The sequence below is a fragment of the Squalius cephalus genome (genome assembly GCF_949319135.1).
Source record: "Squalius cephalus genome assembly, chromosome: 14".
NCBI classification, from domain to species: Eukaryota; Metazoa; Chordata; class Actinopteri; order Cypriniformes; family Leuciscidae; genus Squalius; species Squalius cephalus.
The window spans coordinates 2,049,152-2,066,447 of record NC_137135.1 but is presented as its reverse complement, the minus strand read 5'-3'; the positions used below and the strand labels follow the sequence as shown (position 1 = coordinate 2,066,447).

Below are 17,296 nucleotides of genomic sequence, written 5' to 3'. Positions count from 1 at the left end.
GAGGTCCACGGGACCATGGGTGGAGCTGAGTGGATGATGGAAACAGCTTCATGAGACTTTCATGAATAAGAGTGAAACTTGCACCAGTATCCACGATGGCTTTTCCAGTCCAGGCAGCAATACTGATGGGAACAACCAATTGCTGAGGTACTGACATCGGTGCATTAGGGCCTGTGGGTATTATGGTCGTCTTGATGGTCGATGGAGGCTTCTGCATTCTCGTGGCAGTAACAGAGTTGTTCGAAGACTGACCCCTTGTCTGAGGAGAGGAATATGGATGCTGCGGGGACTGTGGAGGTATATAGTGTGGACACTTCCCTGGCGGATGCTGTCCTCTGCATCTCCAACATTGAACGGGGGCATTCTCAACAGGTCGGTTCGGTGAGGGTTTTTGTGATGTGGGGGGATGCTTTGGACCCAGTCGACCTTCATATCGAAGCTGTTGTTCATGATCTTTTTCCAGTTGGTGTCCTAACTTAACCAACTCCTCCACAGTACTCACTCGACTACGAAGTTGGCTGGCCAGGTACGGCTTGATGTTTTTCAGTATCATCTTTACAATTTCACCTTCCGTTAGATCAGCCTTCCATCTTCTACAAAGTGCTCTGTAGGAAAAAGCAAAGTCTCTAATAGATTCTTTCTCACCCTGGATCTTTGTTTTAACCCGTTCAGCCAGTTCATCCTCATAATCTTCAGATAAGAATGCAGAAAGAAAAGCTGCCTCAAACTCACTCCATGTGGTTATGCTGGAACGTCTGACCTCCCACCAGTCACGCGCGGTCCCATGTAGGACAGTACGGAAGGTGGCCAAGATATCCACATCAATGAGGGGATGAAGAGCCAAGAAATCCTGACACTTAGTTAGGTACAGTAGGGGGTCTGCATCATCTGATGGCCTTCCAAAAGTGGGAAAAGTTAACCTGATATGGTCACTTTTTATTACAGATGACGGTTGAAGAGATGCAGAAGTTGAAGACTCAGATGGCAGAGCTGAAGTAATGGGGGTGCTGGAAACTGGTGGTGCCACGTTTTGTTCCTCAATCTGTTTTTTGAGTCCTTGAAACTCTTTCTCCATCTCATCTTTCAATTCCTTTACACATGTAGAGAACTTGTTAATTTGAGTGACACATTGCTGAAGTTCTGTGGTATGGTGATCGTGATTCATTTGAAATGCGTGTTGAACAGCTTTGAGGTCCTGCTGAACTTCTGACTGAAGTTGGTCCACCATGAAACGCATTTCCGACACCATATTAGATTCCACCTTTTTCAGTTCATCTGTAATCATTTGCTTCACAGCTTTAGTCAACTTGTCTGTTTCAGATTCCTCCTGTTGTTTGGTGGTGGTCAACAGAGTGAAGACTTGACTCTTGTTATCCTCCATTTTTGCAGTAAGGTCAGCGAGTTGACTTTTGTGGTGAGAAGAAGTGACTTTCATTTCTTGGGTAAGATCATTCACATTTTTTCTTGTCTTTTCATGAAGTCAAATAAAATATCCCAGTTCCCTTGTACCTGAGCAGTAACCTGTTGAATTTCCCTTCCAGGAGTTGGTAGAACGTTTGGCAGGTCGTGTTGTGCAACTGAAGACGGAGTTTCTCCTTCGGATGATGTGCAAAGCTGCATGTTATCCATTAGGGGTGCCCAGGTGAGAGTTTGCACGGGAGTGCTGCCAGCTGGAACAGGAGGAAACCTTGGAAAAAAGGTTACAGGATGCACGGGACTGAATGGAATAGGGGTGTTATACACTGCAGAGACACCAGGTGGAGGTACTTGAGGTATCAGAGGTCGCACTGCTGGTGGCCATACTGGAGTTGCAATGTCTGGGGGTGACTCCATTTCTACAAAAGTAGATGGGGAATGAGGGGTTGCCGCCTTATTTATTGTGTTCACGAGTGTGATTGAAGTGTTGCAGTGTTGGCAGAAAATCAGTAAATGTAAAATGTAAATCAGGAATAGTGTTTGTGTCAATTTTTCTCACACCATAGTTCACAGTTTTCACAAAACCACACAAAGTAATGTTTCACAAAATACTTTTCCCCAGTACAAGTAATTATCCCCTAGTTAGACCACTTAAACACAGTTTTCTGTCAAAACACGTCACACGATTTGAGGGATTGAATTTTCAATTTGAATGTTCAACAAGTCACAATCACTTTTAAAATGTTAAAGATTTTGTAGCAGGTTCACACAAAGAAAACAAGAGGTTTTCCTTTTAAGGTACACACAACCTCAATCCGGAAATGTCTTTTAGGTTGCAATAATCCCGAGCAAAAAAAAAAATTTTCACAAAAATACAATGTTCATGTTCAAGTCCCTGTTCGGGCGCCACTCTGTAACGGTGGTGACCACCCTGGCACAAAAAGTCTTTCAAAGAAATAATATATTCTTTCTGTTCGGGCGCCAGCCAGGAATGTCCTGACAAAGATGGTATTTTTCCCCGGATAGCAAAAACCACCGGTTACAATATTTACAAAAAATAAATAAATTTGTCAGCGACAACTGTTAGCAAAAAGAAGAAATTTATTTTCCAATGTCCCAAAAACAACACACAAAACAACCTTCAAGAACAAAAAAATAAACAAAAAAAATAAAATAAAAAAACTGTTCAACAATGCAATTCAAGGGTGAAAAGAAAAAAAAAAATCCCTGTAGCAATCGCCGCGTCACCTGTGTCACGTTTCCAATAGGCAGATTCGCGTCCAGGACCATTCATAAAAAAAAACATAGAATAAACATTCTGTTAATTAGTTCAAATTTACTAACATCAACAAACTTAAAAGGTACAATAATCAATAAACAATCACAGTAATACTTATAAACATATCAAAAGTGCGTGCGTGAATGTTTTGCGAGTGCGTGCATGAATGAATGAGTGGGTGTAATGGCGGCGCACAGGTACTGACCAAGTTTGTTGCTTATGAAGGGATCTAGGGGGTGTTGTTGCCAGGCACCGTTTCGGCGGATTAAGCAGCCCATACTTGTCTTCAGCTTTATTAAAACCAGATGATCAGGATGTGCAACGCAGTGAAGTTGAGTGAACTCCGCGACGCACCAGACATCACTCACAGGAAACCTCAGCTCACAAGCGGCCGTCTCTCCCCTTCATACGGTAATACCAATCCAAACAAACACTCCCACAGCTTCAAACCTTCGGATGACGCGACCTCTCTCAGGTACGAACCCACATTTATATCCTCCTTGCCTCCTCCGTTAATTGAAAAGCGCCTCCCCATACACGCAAAGTGAAAGTAAAAATAAAAGTAAACAAAACGAAGATGTGGCGTAAAGCTCCTTTTTTTTTTTTTTTTTTTTTTTAAATCGCCACAACACCCTTCTCATCTCCGTGCGTGCTGTAACTCTGTGTGACGCACCCACCGCTAGCCTAGCTTAGCACAAAGACTGGAGGTAAACGGCTCCAGCTAGCATACTGCTCCCAATGAGTGACAAAATAACGCTAACATTTTCCTATTTACATGTTGTGATTTGTATAGTCACAGTGTGTACAAATAACAAGGTCACATGAGACACAGCCATCTTCTAACCCAGTGGTTCTCAAACTTTTTTGGTCATTCCCCACTTTAGACAAGGGGGAATTTTAAAGCCCCACCTACCCCCATCGCCCCAACACAATGCTAATAAAATGCGCAACAAGCTTAACATGTTCCAATTTATTGAACAAGTAGTATCAGAGTAACAAGTTGTATCTAAAATACAAACTATATACATGAAATAACAGAAAGTTCAAAAATAAAGAAAATAAAAGTGCAGCTGTGTCATCATAACTTGCATGAAATTAAAAAAATAGAGAAAATAAAAGTGCAGCTGTGTCAAAAATGTTACTAATTTCAAAAATAGAAAAGATATAAAAGTGCCACTTTGCAATCTGTAAAAAAAAAAAAAAGAAAAGAAGAGAAATCCATTCGGCAGGTTATCCCTGCATTAGTGGCTGCAATGGGCCTGTTTTGCATTGCACAATTTCTCAAAGCGGGGTTGCAGGCTTGATACTGCAACTCTCAAGTCATGCTCAATGTTCAGCTGAGATCTGTACTTCGTTTTCAGCGAAGCAACAGCTGAAAAGCCCATCTCACAGAGATATGATGTGGCAAAGGGAAGAAGAATGCACACAGCTCTCTGCCCGATGAGTGGATACTCCCTCTCCACTCCAAACCAGAATTCACTAAGATTCTGAGCTTTAAACCTGAGCCTCAGGGTGGAGTCAGATGTCAGATCAATAAACTGGTCCTCCTCAGCAGACCCAAAATCAGCAGGTGCTGCAGACAGAATATAAATAAATAGGCTTACTTTATTTGTCATTGCATAATAAACACAAAGAAATCTGTTTGACAACAGTCTATTCCAGTTAGTAAGTAGCATAACATAAATAAAATGCATAATACTGTATATGAGTATAATATTCAATAAATGTCAAAATACCAACCTGCTGCATTGAATGGATCCATAACCCAGGCATACTGAGCACTGTTGTTCGGGAAGTATTTTTGAAACAATTCTTTGAGGGAAGAGATGTGCTGCTTAATACAAGGGATAACTGTGGTGGCTCCAGAATCAGTGTTTTCAGCAACTTCACTCAGGTTCTCAAAGACATCTATGTTTTGCTGATCGAGGCGCCTGCCCCATACCTCAAGCTTTCGGCTGAATGCATTGATCTTATCTGCCAGGTGAGGTATGTGCTTGTCTTTGCCTTGAAGCTGAAGATTTAATTCATTCAGCTTGCCAAACATATCGCTGAGATAGGCCAGTTTAAACAGAAATTCTTCATCACTGAATTTGCTTGCAGCCTCATACATGCGCTCCTCCTCCAAGAACATCCGAATCTCTGCCCTGAGCTCAAAGACGCGCGACAGCACTTTGCCACGGGAGAGCCACCTTGCTTCACTGTGAAACAGCACAGATGTGTGATCAGCTCCCATTTCTTCACAAAGTGCGGAGAACAGTCGCGCTTTCAGGGGTCGGGTTTTGATAAAATTTACCACGCTCACTACTTCTGTCAAAACCTCATTTAATTCAGGGCTGAGCTGCCTTGACGCGAGCGCTTCCCTGTGAATGACACAGTGCGTCCAGTGCGCATCTGGCGCAACCCTCTTTATTAGTGCCTGCAGCCCGTTTCTTGACCCTGCCATGGTCTGTGCGCCATCAGAGCAAAAGCCCACACAATTTTCCCATTTAAGGCCGTGTTCTTTGAGGTAACTGTCCATGATCTTAAACAGCTCATCAGCTGTGGCTCTATTTTTTATGTATTTGCAAAACAGCAAATCCTCGCACAGTGACTCGCCATTCACAAAGCGGACGTAGGAGATGAACAAGCAGTCTTTATTGCTGTCAGTAGCTTCGTCCACTTGTAATGCAAAACGACTGTCTTTTAATTTTTCTATGAGTTGTTCCTCAAGATCACTTGAAATGTTGCATATACGTCTTGCAACTGTGTCGTTTGACAGGGGAATAGCTTTTAATTTTGCTGCGCTTGTCTCGTCGAGCATAATTGACACCATGTCTAGCGCAGCGGGGAGAATGAGCTGCTCTGCGATTGTGTGTGGTTTTTTGGATTGTGCAATTCTGTATGCCACTCTATATGACGCCATCTGTGCTTTACTGTTTACTGAGGCAGCTTTTACCATGCGAGTCTCCTGTTGACGGTATTCTGCAAGTTTTCTTTGAAAGAAATCAAGTGGCTTATTGACGTGACTGGGGTGTGTGGTCTCTAGGTGTCGTCTTAATTTGTTGGGTCTCATACTATCTGCTGCTAGCGGTTTAAGACACAGAACACACATCGGTCTCTCCTCTGCCCCCACCACCGCTGCCGTGAATCCAAGAGCAAGATACCCATCATCATATTTTCTTTTCGGTTGGCTTTTTGGTTGATTAGGTCCGTCTGGCTTGTGTCTCTCTGCTGGCGCTGGCTCGACAACTTTTGAGGTCCGTGTCACAAATTTATCCATGTTTTGTTATTGTTTTTTTCAAGGCGACTGTTATTTTAGTTTTGTTATTGTTTTTTTCAAGGCGACTGTTATTTTAGAACATTCCCGCTTAATGTTTCCATGGCGACGCGTCATATGTGACGCGACCACAATACTGGATGACAGATCACCTTAATTTCCTTTTTCCTTTTTTATTTAAAAATATTCACAAACTTGCTTACCATGTCATCAACTATCTGATATTCCGATTCTCAAAAATTTGTAAGTGAGTGTGTTTGGTCGTTTAAAAACCTTTATAAATAATCTTGATCTATAACGTGAGATGGGCGCCGCAATGTTTCTTTGCGACGCAGTTCAGAGAGTCCTGTCTGCCATCAGTTTCTCCCGAAATAAATGCAAGACAGTGGCCGGTGAACTCCGAGAAGAATAGAGTAAACTTTATAGTTACTTCCACTATGTTTGTCTGATGTGAATAACACACGTCGGCAAATTATATTTTGAATAGATTGTTATTGCTGCTTACACAGACATCAGTGTGTATTTTACAAACTCCAAATGTATTGTTTTACTAGTGCTTATGTGTATTTAAATGGCTGAAACCTAAAATAAACATTATGAGGTTGAAAACACTGCATAGTTGTGATATATGACAGCGCTGAACGCGTCCGACTCTGGCTCAGTGCCAACCAACGCGCGAAAGCACAATTTGAATCTGGCAGTGATGTCACGTCACTGAACATTCTAAATCCCATATGTGGGACAGTACTCTCAGGGGCACAGAAATAAAAAATCCTATATATGGGACCAAACTGGATATAAAAGGTTAAACATTTCATTTGTAACCATGAATACAAAAATGAAACTGAGATGACGTGTTGAACACACACACACCGCGCAGTCACTCTCTAGTCTAGTGCGCGGTCCTGCTCCAGATTCCGGAAGATTTGATCTTACCTTACCATATAAGGCATAAAAAGGAAAATTTCCTCCCGTTTGGCGCGCCCCACCTGTCACGTCTCTATTCCCCACCAGTGGGGCGCGCCCCACAGTTTGAGAAACGCTGTTCTAACCGTACACACACTGGGAACTATATTCTCAGAAGGCGAAGCACTGCTACTTCTTCGGAGTGATTAGCGCAACACCTGAAAAGCACCGTTGTTACTTCCGTCAACAAAACCAACGTGGCTAGCTAGCTAGTAGCTAGTAGCGAGCAAATCACTCTGCAGAAGTGTCTCATATGACCTTGTTATTTGTACACGCTGTGACTCTACAAATCACAACATGTAAATAGGAAAATGATGGCTTCATTTTTTTTAATTTTTATGAAAAAAATTACATATTGTAGCTTTAACCAATGTACAGTTGGAAAACAGAATAAAACTTGAGCGTTTGAGCAACCGAACCAACATCTTTAATATTGCTCTGTGTCTGAACAGAGACACCAGAGGATGTCTCTCAACAGAAGCTCCAGCTAAAGGTACTAGCTAGAGACTAGCTAAATAGCAGCCGCGCAGACCTTTACTGTAGCCGGGGTCAAAACTGTTGAGAGGCACTTTTGAAGGAACTCCAGCAGTGAACCAACAGGGCGGCTGAACGGGTCCAGGTCAAGCTACTCGCACCATGACACAAAGAGTCGCCATTACAGGACACACAGCTTCCTGGTGGAAGGGGCTCTAGAACTCAAAATTGTCTCAACAACCTCGGTCTAGAGACCAGAAACTATGAACTGGTTCTCCTCAGGGTCTCGTCTATAACCGCTGTGCCGCGCAAACCAGGCCCCGAAGCAGCCGTACGCCACTTCCCACGCATACGCTGTGATTTATAAAAACACACTTGATGTACACCTGTAAGACTTTCTCTGAAATGTATTTTATACTATTTGATTTATTTATTCAAACACAAGGCAACCAAAGGATTTTATCAATGTAATGTGACGCACATCCGTATCTCATATTTTCCTAATGTCTTGTACCATTAACATGGAATCACGTGGATGAATATGCAAATGATATGTAGATAAGGATATCCATAGTAAAACGAGGCGTTGTAAGCTCATATATGGTTATTTCGGGGAGGAGACGCATGTTCACAGTCTTCCTCTGACTGGGTTTATAAAGGGGATGTTGCACAGGTTCTGGCACAATCGGCACCAGATCTGGCAATTCTTGGCTTTCATGCGCACATACACTTCCAGTAAGGATCCTCCACAGAGACCCCAGATCTCCAGCTTGTAGATCATCCCTTGCACTTGAGACAGAATACCGTGGCTACTCTACTACGCCGTTGAACTGAGCTGGATGGAGGACATTCGGCAGAACGAAGACTGACAGAGGGAAACGTTCTCTCCTCTCGCTCAGCCCTGCAGCGGCTGGTGGACCTGTCGGATCCTTCTCTTCTCTGTTCTCTCAGTTTGGGTTTATATTCTAGAGACAGCACATGGAATATAATATTAACATGGAAAAAATAACAAGCCCAAAGATGCCTATAATAAGTGGACATGGCAACACTGCAAATAAAAAAACAGAAACAGCAGAGAGAGACGCAAGCGCAACGGTCAAACATGTTCTTCAAGCGCATGTTTACATAGAAAAAGAATGGAAAAATAGTGCAGTGGAATGGAGAAAGCTTAAGGTTTAGCCAACAAAATTAACAAATATTCTACATGGTTATATACGCTCACTAATACATTACTCACATATCCTGAGCTTGCAACAAAAATATAAATGAACACGCAGTTGCATTTTGAATAACTTTTAGAAAATTAACTTTTAAACAATTTTTGCGATGTGTGCTGACAATTATACGCCGTTTAATCGGTTATAAGGAGTTCTCCCGGTTACAATATGGATTTTGATCATGTTTGTGTCGGAGACTCCTCTGGAAGGGAATTTACCACACACTGACCACCGTCGATCGTGTTAGGGGGTGTATTCCTCCAAGACCTCGACTGCTCTGTGTGGAGCTCAGGGAAGAACAGGAGGTTGCAGTGGCACGAACATAGCTATTGCCTTGTCCAAATACACACACGTGCGTGTGACAGGAATGAAGTGTGCAAGACTGTCCCATGTCTTAAAAATGCCAAAGTGCCCTTAATGTACACCAAACACACACATCTCCAATACAATAAACACACACCGCTTTGGAGCTAAGCGTATCCCATCATGCATTATGTTCGGGAACTCATGTGCCCCGAAATCGCGAGATGAAAACATTCCATTGTAATTTAAATTAATTAGATACATATAATTTGGTAGTAAAAACATAAAGTGTTGCACATTTTGTTGGTGCGAAGATGAGTATGGTGTGTGTAGGCCTGTTTTGCACAACATTTGCAACTGTTTTTATCATTTGATTAGAAGCAACACAATTTTAAATTTGTGTCTCATGTTAGTTACACAGTGACTACTGTACAGACATGTAAACATATGAAGAAAATATAATGAATAAAAGCTCTGTAAACACTTGCATTTATAAGTGTGTCCCATCGAGTGATCAAAAGTTCTACACACACTTGCAGTGTTTACGCCTACACTAACACTTGGGCCAAAATAGAGGAAATACGTCATGCAAGTTGACAAGTGGTCAAGAGCAAAGACCACAAGTGTGGGTATTTGTTCAAGGCATATATAGGCACATGTGCAAACAGGAAGTGCATGATCAATGCTCGGGGAGGGCTCCCCCTGGTGGCTCAGATCGGGAATCTTTTGTAACATTATACATGTCTTCACTGCCACTTTTGATCAATTTAATGCATCCTTGATGAATAAAAGTATTAATTTATCTCTTTTGTTTGAATGGTATCATTGTTTCCATAAATTTTTTTATTAATTAGTTTATTAAACATTATTAATACACATAATAATAAATGTTTCTTGAGCAGCAAATCAGCATATTAGAATGAGTAATGATGCTGAAAATTCAGATTTCTCATGACAGGAATAAATTACATTTTTACATTTATTAAAATAAAAAAGTATTTTAAATTGTAATAATATTTCACAATATTCCAGATTTTATTGTATTTGTTTTTATTTTATTTATTAAAGCGTAAGAGACTAGTTGGGGAAAAAATAAGATTATTTTTATTTTAGTTGACGTGAATTAAATGTTTATGTTTGTTTCTCAAAATCATAAGTGGGGATAACAAACCATTGGGAGGGGACAAGGCCAAAATAACAAACAAAAGTTACAAAAATTAACATTTAGGGGTAAACTAAATCAATCAGGCTCCATAAGAATAAAAATATATATATTTTGACTTTGAAATACATTTAAACAATTTATTAGTCATAATTTAAACTACTGACACCAGCAGCTTCATCATAAACATTACTGAAAGGCACAGGATTAGTTTGTCATTAATTTCACTGATCCTCCTTATTAAACATGGAAAATACTAAATGTACTAATAATTTATCTTAAGGTGAGACACTACAGGTGAATAGGGTAAAAATTTTAACTAGCAGATATCACTATGAAACTTTCCCAGTTGATTACCTACATTAAGATGAGAAAAAAAAATTATTACAAGTTTTCTGTAATTTAATGTTTAAATATGCAAATTAGGCAATATCTAATTAAATATGTGCTCATTTGCATATATTTTAAAAAACGAGTAATAAATCTGAGTATTGGATAAAGCCAGGTTAAAAATTATTTTTTCATTGTGTTCACATATTAGATGGGGAAACAAATTACAGAGGGATTTATGGATATCTACTTTTGTTATCCTGTAAATCAGAATATACTGTCAATAGCCATAAAAAAATGATTTTTCGACATGTTTTTTTAAATAAAATGTTATATAAATCAGGCTAGGAATAATATATTTACAAATCCCTCTGTACATGTCTTCATATTATAACTAGGTACAAGACTGGAAGGTTTGGTGTATATAGGTGCTACTGAAGTGGAGATTTCGGACTTGGAGAATGAGAGAAAAGTCATTTTGAGGAAACGGGCTTTAAAGATTTATCATCAACCAATGAGATTGCACATTCAGCCTTTTTACTTTCACGATTGGTTACTGATAAAAAGGAAATTACCATATTTGGATCCGACAGGATTGTACAGGAGAGAGAGAGCTTTCCAGCGGTGTGTGTGATGACAGGGTGCCGGCAGCGATCACGGAGCAGCGGGAGGATTTACAACGACAACTTTTGTTGAATTTATGAGAAATCTACAGACGCAAACAGACAAAGTGTAATAAAATAAAGAACTAAATGTGTATTTCAGACTTTTTTTCACCACAAGTCTGAAAGAAGACATGTTATTGAAGACAAATATCCCAAAATCTCAAAATTGACCAGTAAAAAAAAACAACTATGTTTTTGCCTGCCGTGTCTCGCCTTAAAAGGTCTTAATCTGTTTTGTGATATTTTCTTTCCCATCAAACTAAACCTACTGTGACTTACAACAGTTCCTGAGGATCGGTTCCCAAAAAAATAGCCAAACAGGAAGCATGAACTAAGGTCAGGGGAACGTTTGCTGGGATCAACAGTTCACTCTCCATCCAGACACAGGCTGTGATGATACTGCACCTCCCTTCTCGGACCACACAACATCACTTAACTGGGCTGAATACTAGGCTGAAATTGGTAAGTAGTTAACAGTGAATTAATTATGATGTGCCCCATCAAGTAAAGTCATGACATAATGATGCATTAACAAGCCATGAGTTGATGTTAGTGTATGGTTAGTTAATAATGAATTAATGATGTGCCCCCTCAAGTAAAGTCATGACACAATGATGCACTTACAAATCATTAACTAAAATATGAATAAACATATACAATACGAGTGCCATCCTTATTCATTTACACCCATGGTACAAAAAATAATAATAAACTGTAAAATTATGTGTAGTTATTTTATTTTTATTTATACAATTAAACATATATGGACTTAAAAGAAAGCCCAAACATACCTGTAAAGACATATATAAAGCATGTTTACTGTAAAAATACAGTTAATTACTGTACATAACCTCCTGACAACTCCCCAATACAACATACATGCAAACATGTCTTTAATTATTAATTCTGTTAACCAAAGGAGTCAACATTTATTAGATTAAAATGCCAGCATTACCATAGGAACACAACTAACGTGCTGAGAGAGCACCGAATGCGCCACTAATGAGTGTCCCACCAGAAACAAACCCTACATACTGTAGTCTCGGGAGGAAAAGTAGCCATTACTAAACATAGGCCTAAAACAACTATAAAAATCATATAAAAATCATATAAAATCAGAAAATGGTTTAGATCAAATTAAATGTATTAGTGGTAGTTATTAGTCTATTTTCCACGTTTGGTTAGACGGATCGGTGTAATTACTGGCTAAATAATCATCTGCTATTCCATTTATTTGTCTCAAAGCGGCAGAGGGCATATTATGATATCCCAGTTTAAAGTATGGCAGTATTAAATCATATTTAATTCAAATTTAGATTACTTCTTATTTATTCTTACGGAGAATAACCCCTAAACGTTACTCAATGCATTAACTATCAAACATAAACTAACATGTTTAAGGCTGCTGTTATTCATGCATGAATCATTATGACTTCTGTCGTAGTTAAAGATCGCTCTTCATTGGTTCATGATTAGTTGATCTTCATTAATCATAAGTTCATGTTGAAGTGACTATTAATTCAGGTATTAGTACATGATTATTCCCTGTTATTGTAAAGTGTTACCAAAATTTGTAACCTGTAGCTATGGAACTAACAAAGGCAAGGTCCTGGATTTAATTCCTAGAAAACACATATTCCTTGCACACTGTATTTGCTTTGGATAACCAACTGTAACCAACTGACAAAAAAACAGCAGTTCTCATGACTTGTTTGTGTGCACTTCTGATGTTTGATGGTTAGATCAACAGTGTTGTGTGGATTGTGGGTTTATCGACGTCACTGTACGTTTATAACTAACTGACTACCACCAAATCAACAAACATCACGAAACGGTTTCACTTTCCTGAGACACGCCACAGCTTGTTTTCACCAGTAGTTTATCTGTACAGTAGAGTGACGAATCTAGCACATGTGTTCAGAAGACTTCCTCTCGCTGCATGATCTGCATGATGAGCTGGAAAGCACCAAACACACACACACACACACACCGCAGCTCAGTCTAACAGGTAGGAAACACTGCACAACTTCTGTTGCTTAACTCTTACTTTCTAGGTTCACTCGAAACATACCTGGATTAAACAAACAAACTAAAATATAGTGCAGCATTAATTGTTCACCTTGAATACAGATATGAAGTTAAATGTGAATTGCAAATATTTACTTATGATTATGGTAGTTGATTCTGTTGTTGCTATTTTCGTAGTTGCGTTATCTGATGAATTGTATTACACAAAGTTTATGTCACTGTGGTTTTTCAAAATCATGGCAGTATCATGATGTTTGCTCTATGCAGTCGCAGCAGAAACTACACACACTCTCTCATGTGCCAACAAGAAATAAAACGACTCTGTAATAAAACTGAAGAGAATAATATATCAGCAGATTTGCATACTTGTCTAACCTGAGTTCCTCTATTTGCTGAACATGTGCTCTCAGTTTTACAGCACACTCAGCTTTACATTAAATACTGATTTTAATGACCAAAATGTTATACAAAAAAAGAAAAATTGAAATTACTATCAAATCAAAATTCAAGGCTGGCAGATCCATTAATTGGAAAAAATAAAAGTATCAAAATATGAGACATGAGCACACAAAGAGGTACAGTTTAATACACCCGCATTCACTTCCTTCACGCTTGAACAGGAAGGGAGGTGACATTTGCGAAACCTTATACGAACGTTATAATTTAATCACATATAAAGTAGCCTGTATTGAGTCACTCTAGAAAGCCACTCCAAAAATGTCTGAATTTTAATGCAATAGATATGAAAATATCAAAGTATCAAAAGTGCATCTGCTGTAGTTCATCCACTGTCGTCAACCGTTTTGCTTGAAAAGTATATTTGTGCCGTGTGTGTGTGTGTGTGTGTGTGTGTGTGTGTTGCAGTTTACCCGTAATATGCAGTTTTCTCAGTAAAATGAATTGAAGAATTTCAAAGTTGTTTCAATTTTATTCCACAGTGATTTTCTGCTGTCTACAATAAATGAAAAGTTTGACCATGACATCCCTGAATGCGTCGTGTCCGAACACAGCACAGTTTTTAGCTAATATGACTGGCTTGAATACATCCATGAATGTGCCGTGTCCGAACACATGTTCAGCTAATATGACTGACTGGGAGATAGCCATGAACAAGCTCTACACCATCTTCTACCTGATCATCTTCATCCCGGGCCTGCTGAGCAACACCCTGGCTCTGTGGGTGCTGTGTCGATTCATAAGGTCAGCGGTTCAGCATTATTAATACCTTCATAAAGCCAGATGCACGCTGTACTATTGTGGCCACGACTTGGCCGTCTGAGACAAATCTTCTGAATGCTAAAAGATTCCTTTGATCCTCTGCAAAAATCTGAAGTCTTTGATCGCTAGTTTGAAATGTTGACCACTGCAATCAAATTTGGCCTGTGATGAAATCCTGGCCTTCTCAGAAGTTCTGAGTCTCCTGAATTTCTCCTACGACAACCGTCAAATCAAAAGCTAATAGCAGCACAGAAACTGATGATGCAATAAGTGAGACAACAACAAACCACCAACTGTTCCACACATTTTCTCTTTTCAAGAAAAGCCATGATCAATATTAGCGCTAGACATGGTAGTTGTTTGCTATCCACCATTTCTATCCGGCATGTAAACATTCACAGTACGTGTCATTAACGCAACTCGTGAAGGACTGCTATGAGCCGTACAGTGTGCATCTGTTGGAGAACCAAGTGGGTTTACAATATTACTAACTATTATCATTCTTAGTCACTCTGTTCATAGGTGGTGCAATTAGCTTTTTAGCATGTTGACAGGCCTTCTGTAACAATTTTAATGCTGGTTATATAAAAACTTTTTGATATGTCAAGGATTAGTTCACTTCAGAATTAAAATTTCCTGATAATTTACTCTCCCCACGTCATCCAAGATGTTCATGTCTTTCTTTCTTCAGTCGAAAAGAAATGAAGGTTTTTGAGGAAAAGGTTTTTCTCCATATAGTGACTTCAATGGGGTCCAACGGGTCGAAGGTCCAGATATGAGTTTCAGTGCAGCTTCAAAGTCTCGACACGATCCAGCCGAGGAATAAGAGTCTCATCTAGACAAACCAGCGGACATTTATAACAGAAATAAACATTTATATACTTTTTAACCACAAATGCTGGTCTTGCACTCGCTGTGATGCGACACACATTACGTAATCCAACGCTATCTCACAACCAATTTGTACGAATTCATACAATTTGTCTAAACTCCAGTGATGCGTACGTTTAGGGGCGGGGTCAAGGGTAGGTAATTCGTACGAATTGCCGTGAGATCGGGTTGCGTAATCACGTTGAAAGGTCACGCGATAGGTATGCGAAAGTAACGATCCAGTGTTTACAAAGCATACGCGCAAAGACTAAATCAAATACCCTTTACAAAATAAAAGGTAAAACAATGATGTCGGACGATTTTGAAGTTGGAAGAGAAAATTAGAAGGGAGTTTTTCACCCTAACCACGGGTCTTCCGCCTATGTCACACGTGACCTTTCCAACGTGATTATGTAATGTCATCACAGCTAGTGCAAGAAGTAAATAAATGTTTATTTCTGTTATAAAATGTCCACTGGTTTGTCTAGATGAGACTCTTATTCCTCGGCTGGATCGTGTCGAGACTTTGAAGCTGCACTGAAACTCACATCTGGACCTTCGACCCGTTGGACCCCATTGAAGTCACTTTCAGTAGTTCACACTTACAAATAAGTCAGATAGAATAAATGCGTATTTGGCGTGCTGTCCGAGGAGAGGGCTCTGGGCTCGGTATTCGGCCCGAACCCAGAGTACTCCCCCCGTATTCCTGGCTGTAAAAGATTGAGCCAAGAGTGAGGAGTCGGGGTGGTGGAGGGATGCTGGAAAACTGTCAAGGAATGTCAGGTGAGTTGACAGAGTGGATTATATATATACTTCTTGTCATACTGATAGGGTAGACATGGTAATTGTTTGATGACGAGTAGATTGGATTGATTATTTGAACGTGCTCCTCCCGAACTTTGTTTATAAAACATCATATATGGAGAAACATCCTGGAATGTTTTCCTCAAAAACCTTAATTTATATTCCACTGAAGAAAGAAAGACATGAACATCTTGTAATAATTTAGAGGGAGAGTAAATTATCAGGAAATTTTAATTCTGAAGTGAGCTAATCCTTTAAATTAGAAATTTCACCATTAAGAAAGACCTTCCTTGTCAGTTTAATGTAATTGTGATGGTACTGATCGAGCCTGATCAAGGCACTTTTTTTTGTTGTATTTCATGAGGTCAGTTTAGAGTTGCTTGTGTCTTCTAATGCCATGGATTCTCTTCGATTCACAGCAAAAAGACGAAGGCCATCATCTTCATGATCAACCTGACCATAGCCGACCTGGCTCACGTGCTGTCGCTGCCACTGCGGATTCACTACTACATCAACGGAATATGGCCTTTCGGCAATGTGTTGTGTCTGCTGTGCTTTTACCTGAAATACCTGAACATGTACGCTAGCATCGTGTTCCTGGTTTGCATCAGCGTCCAGCGCTGTGTGTTCCTCATGCGCCCGTTCCGGGCCAAGCAGTGGAAGTCCCGCTACGACGTGTGCATCAGTATCGCAGTGTGGCTGGTGGTGGGTTTCTGCTGTTCACCCTTCATTTTAATGAGGAAAGTACCAGGAAATGAAACACGCGATTGCTTCAAAGATCTGCCAATGAAAAAGCTGGATTTTCGCTTAGCCATTTCCATGATGGCCGCTGCTGAATTCCTTGGATTTATTGGTCCATTAATTGTCATCATCTTCTGTACTTGCTTGATAGTGAACTCTTTGCGACAGCGTACCCAAAAGGAACAGTCCACTAGCAACACGAGGAAGGCCTTGCGCATGGTTAGGGTGTGCACAGGAGTCTTCCTCTTCTGCTTCGCTCCCTACCACATCAACTTCCTGTTCTATCTGATGGTTACCCAGGGCATTATAACAAACTGTGAGTTGAGTCAGGCCGTTAGACAGTTTCACCCGATCTCTCTGTGCATGGCGAGCCTTAACTGCTGCCTCAACCCGCTCATCTACTACTTCTTGACCACTGAGTTCAAGCAGCAGCTGTCTAACCACGGCAGCTCCGTGCTCAGGGGCCGGCTGATGAGCACGGAGAGCACCAGTTCATACAGGGAGTGACTCCATCAGCAATCAGAAAACCCTGTCGGGCCTAAAGCGAGCTGCTAGTGTGTGCCAGGG

The 17,296-nt window shown here is 40.2% G+C and overlaps 2 protein-coding genes across 2 annotated transcripts; one reads left to right on the top strand and one right to left on the bottom strand.

Moving 5' to 3' along the window:
- Positions 1–3,936: 3,936 nt before the first annotated feature.
- LOC307170905 (zinc finger BED domain-containing protein 5-like) lies at positions 3,937–5,954 on the bottom strand (the record flags this gene model as incomplete). Its single annotated transcript, XM_079892214.1, has 2 exons — positions 3,937–4,268; positions 4,436–5,954. The coding sequence occupies 2 exons, from the start codon at positions 5,952–5,954 to the stop codon at positions 3,937–3,939; spliced, it is 1,851 nt and encodes a 616-aa protein (XP_079748340.1).
- A 6,963-nt stretch (positions 5,955–12,917) lies between these two features.
- On the top strand, positions 12,918–17,256 carry p2ry10 (P2Y receptor family member 10). Its single transcript, XM_079892694.1, has 3 exons — positions 12,918–13,076; positions 14,035–14,296; positions 16,408–17,256. Exons 2-3 carry the CDS (start codon positions 14,058–14,060, stop codon positions 17,234–17,236), a joined length of 1,068 nt encoding a protein of 355 aa, XP_079748820.1. The 5' UTR covers positions 12,918–13,076; positions 14,035–14,057; the 3' UTR covers positions 17,237–17,256.
- The last annotated feature ends 40 nt before the right edge of the window (positions 17,257–17,296 follow it).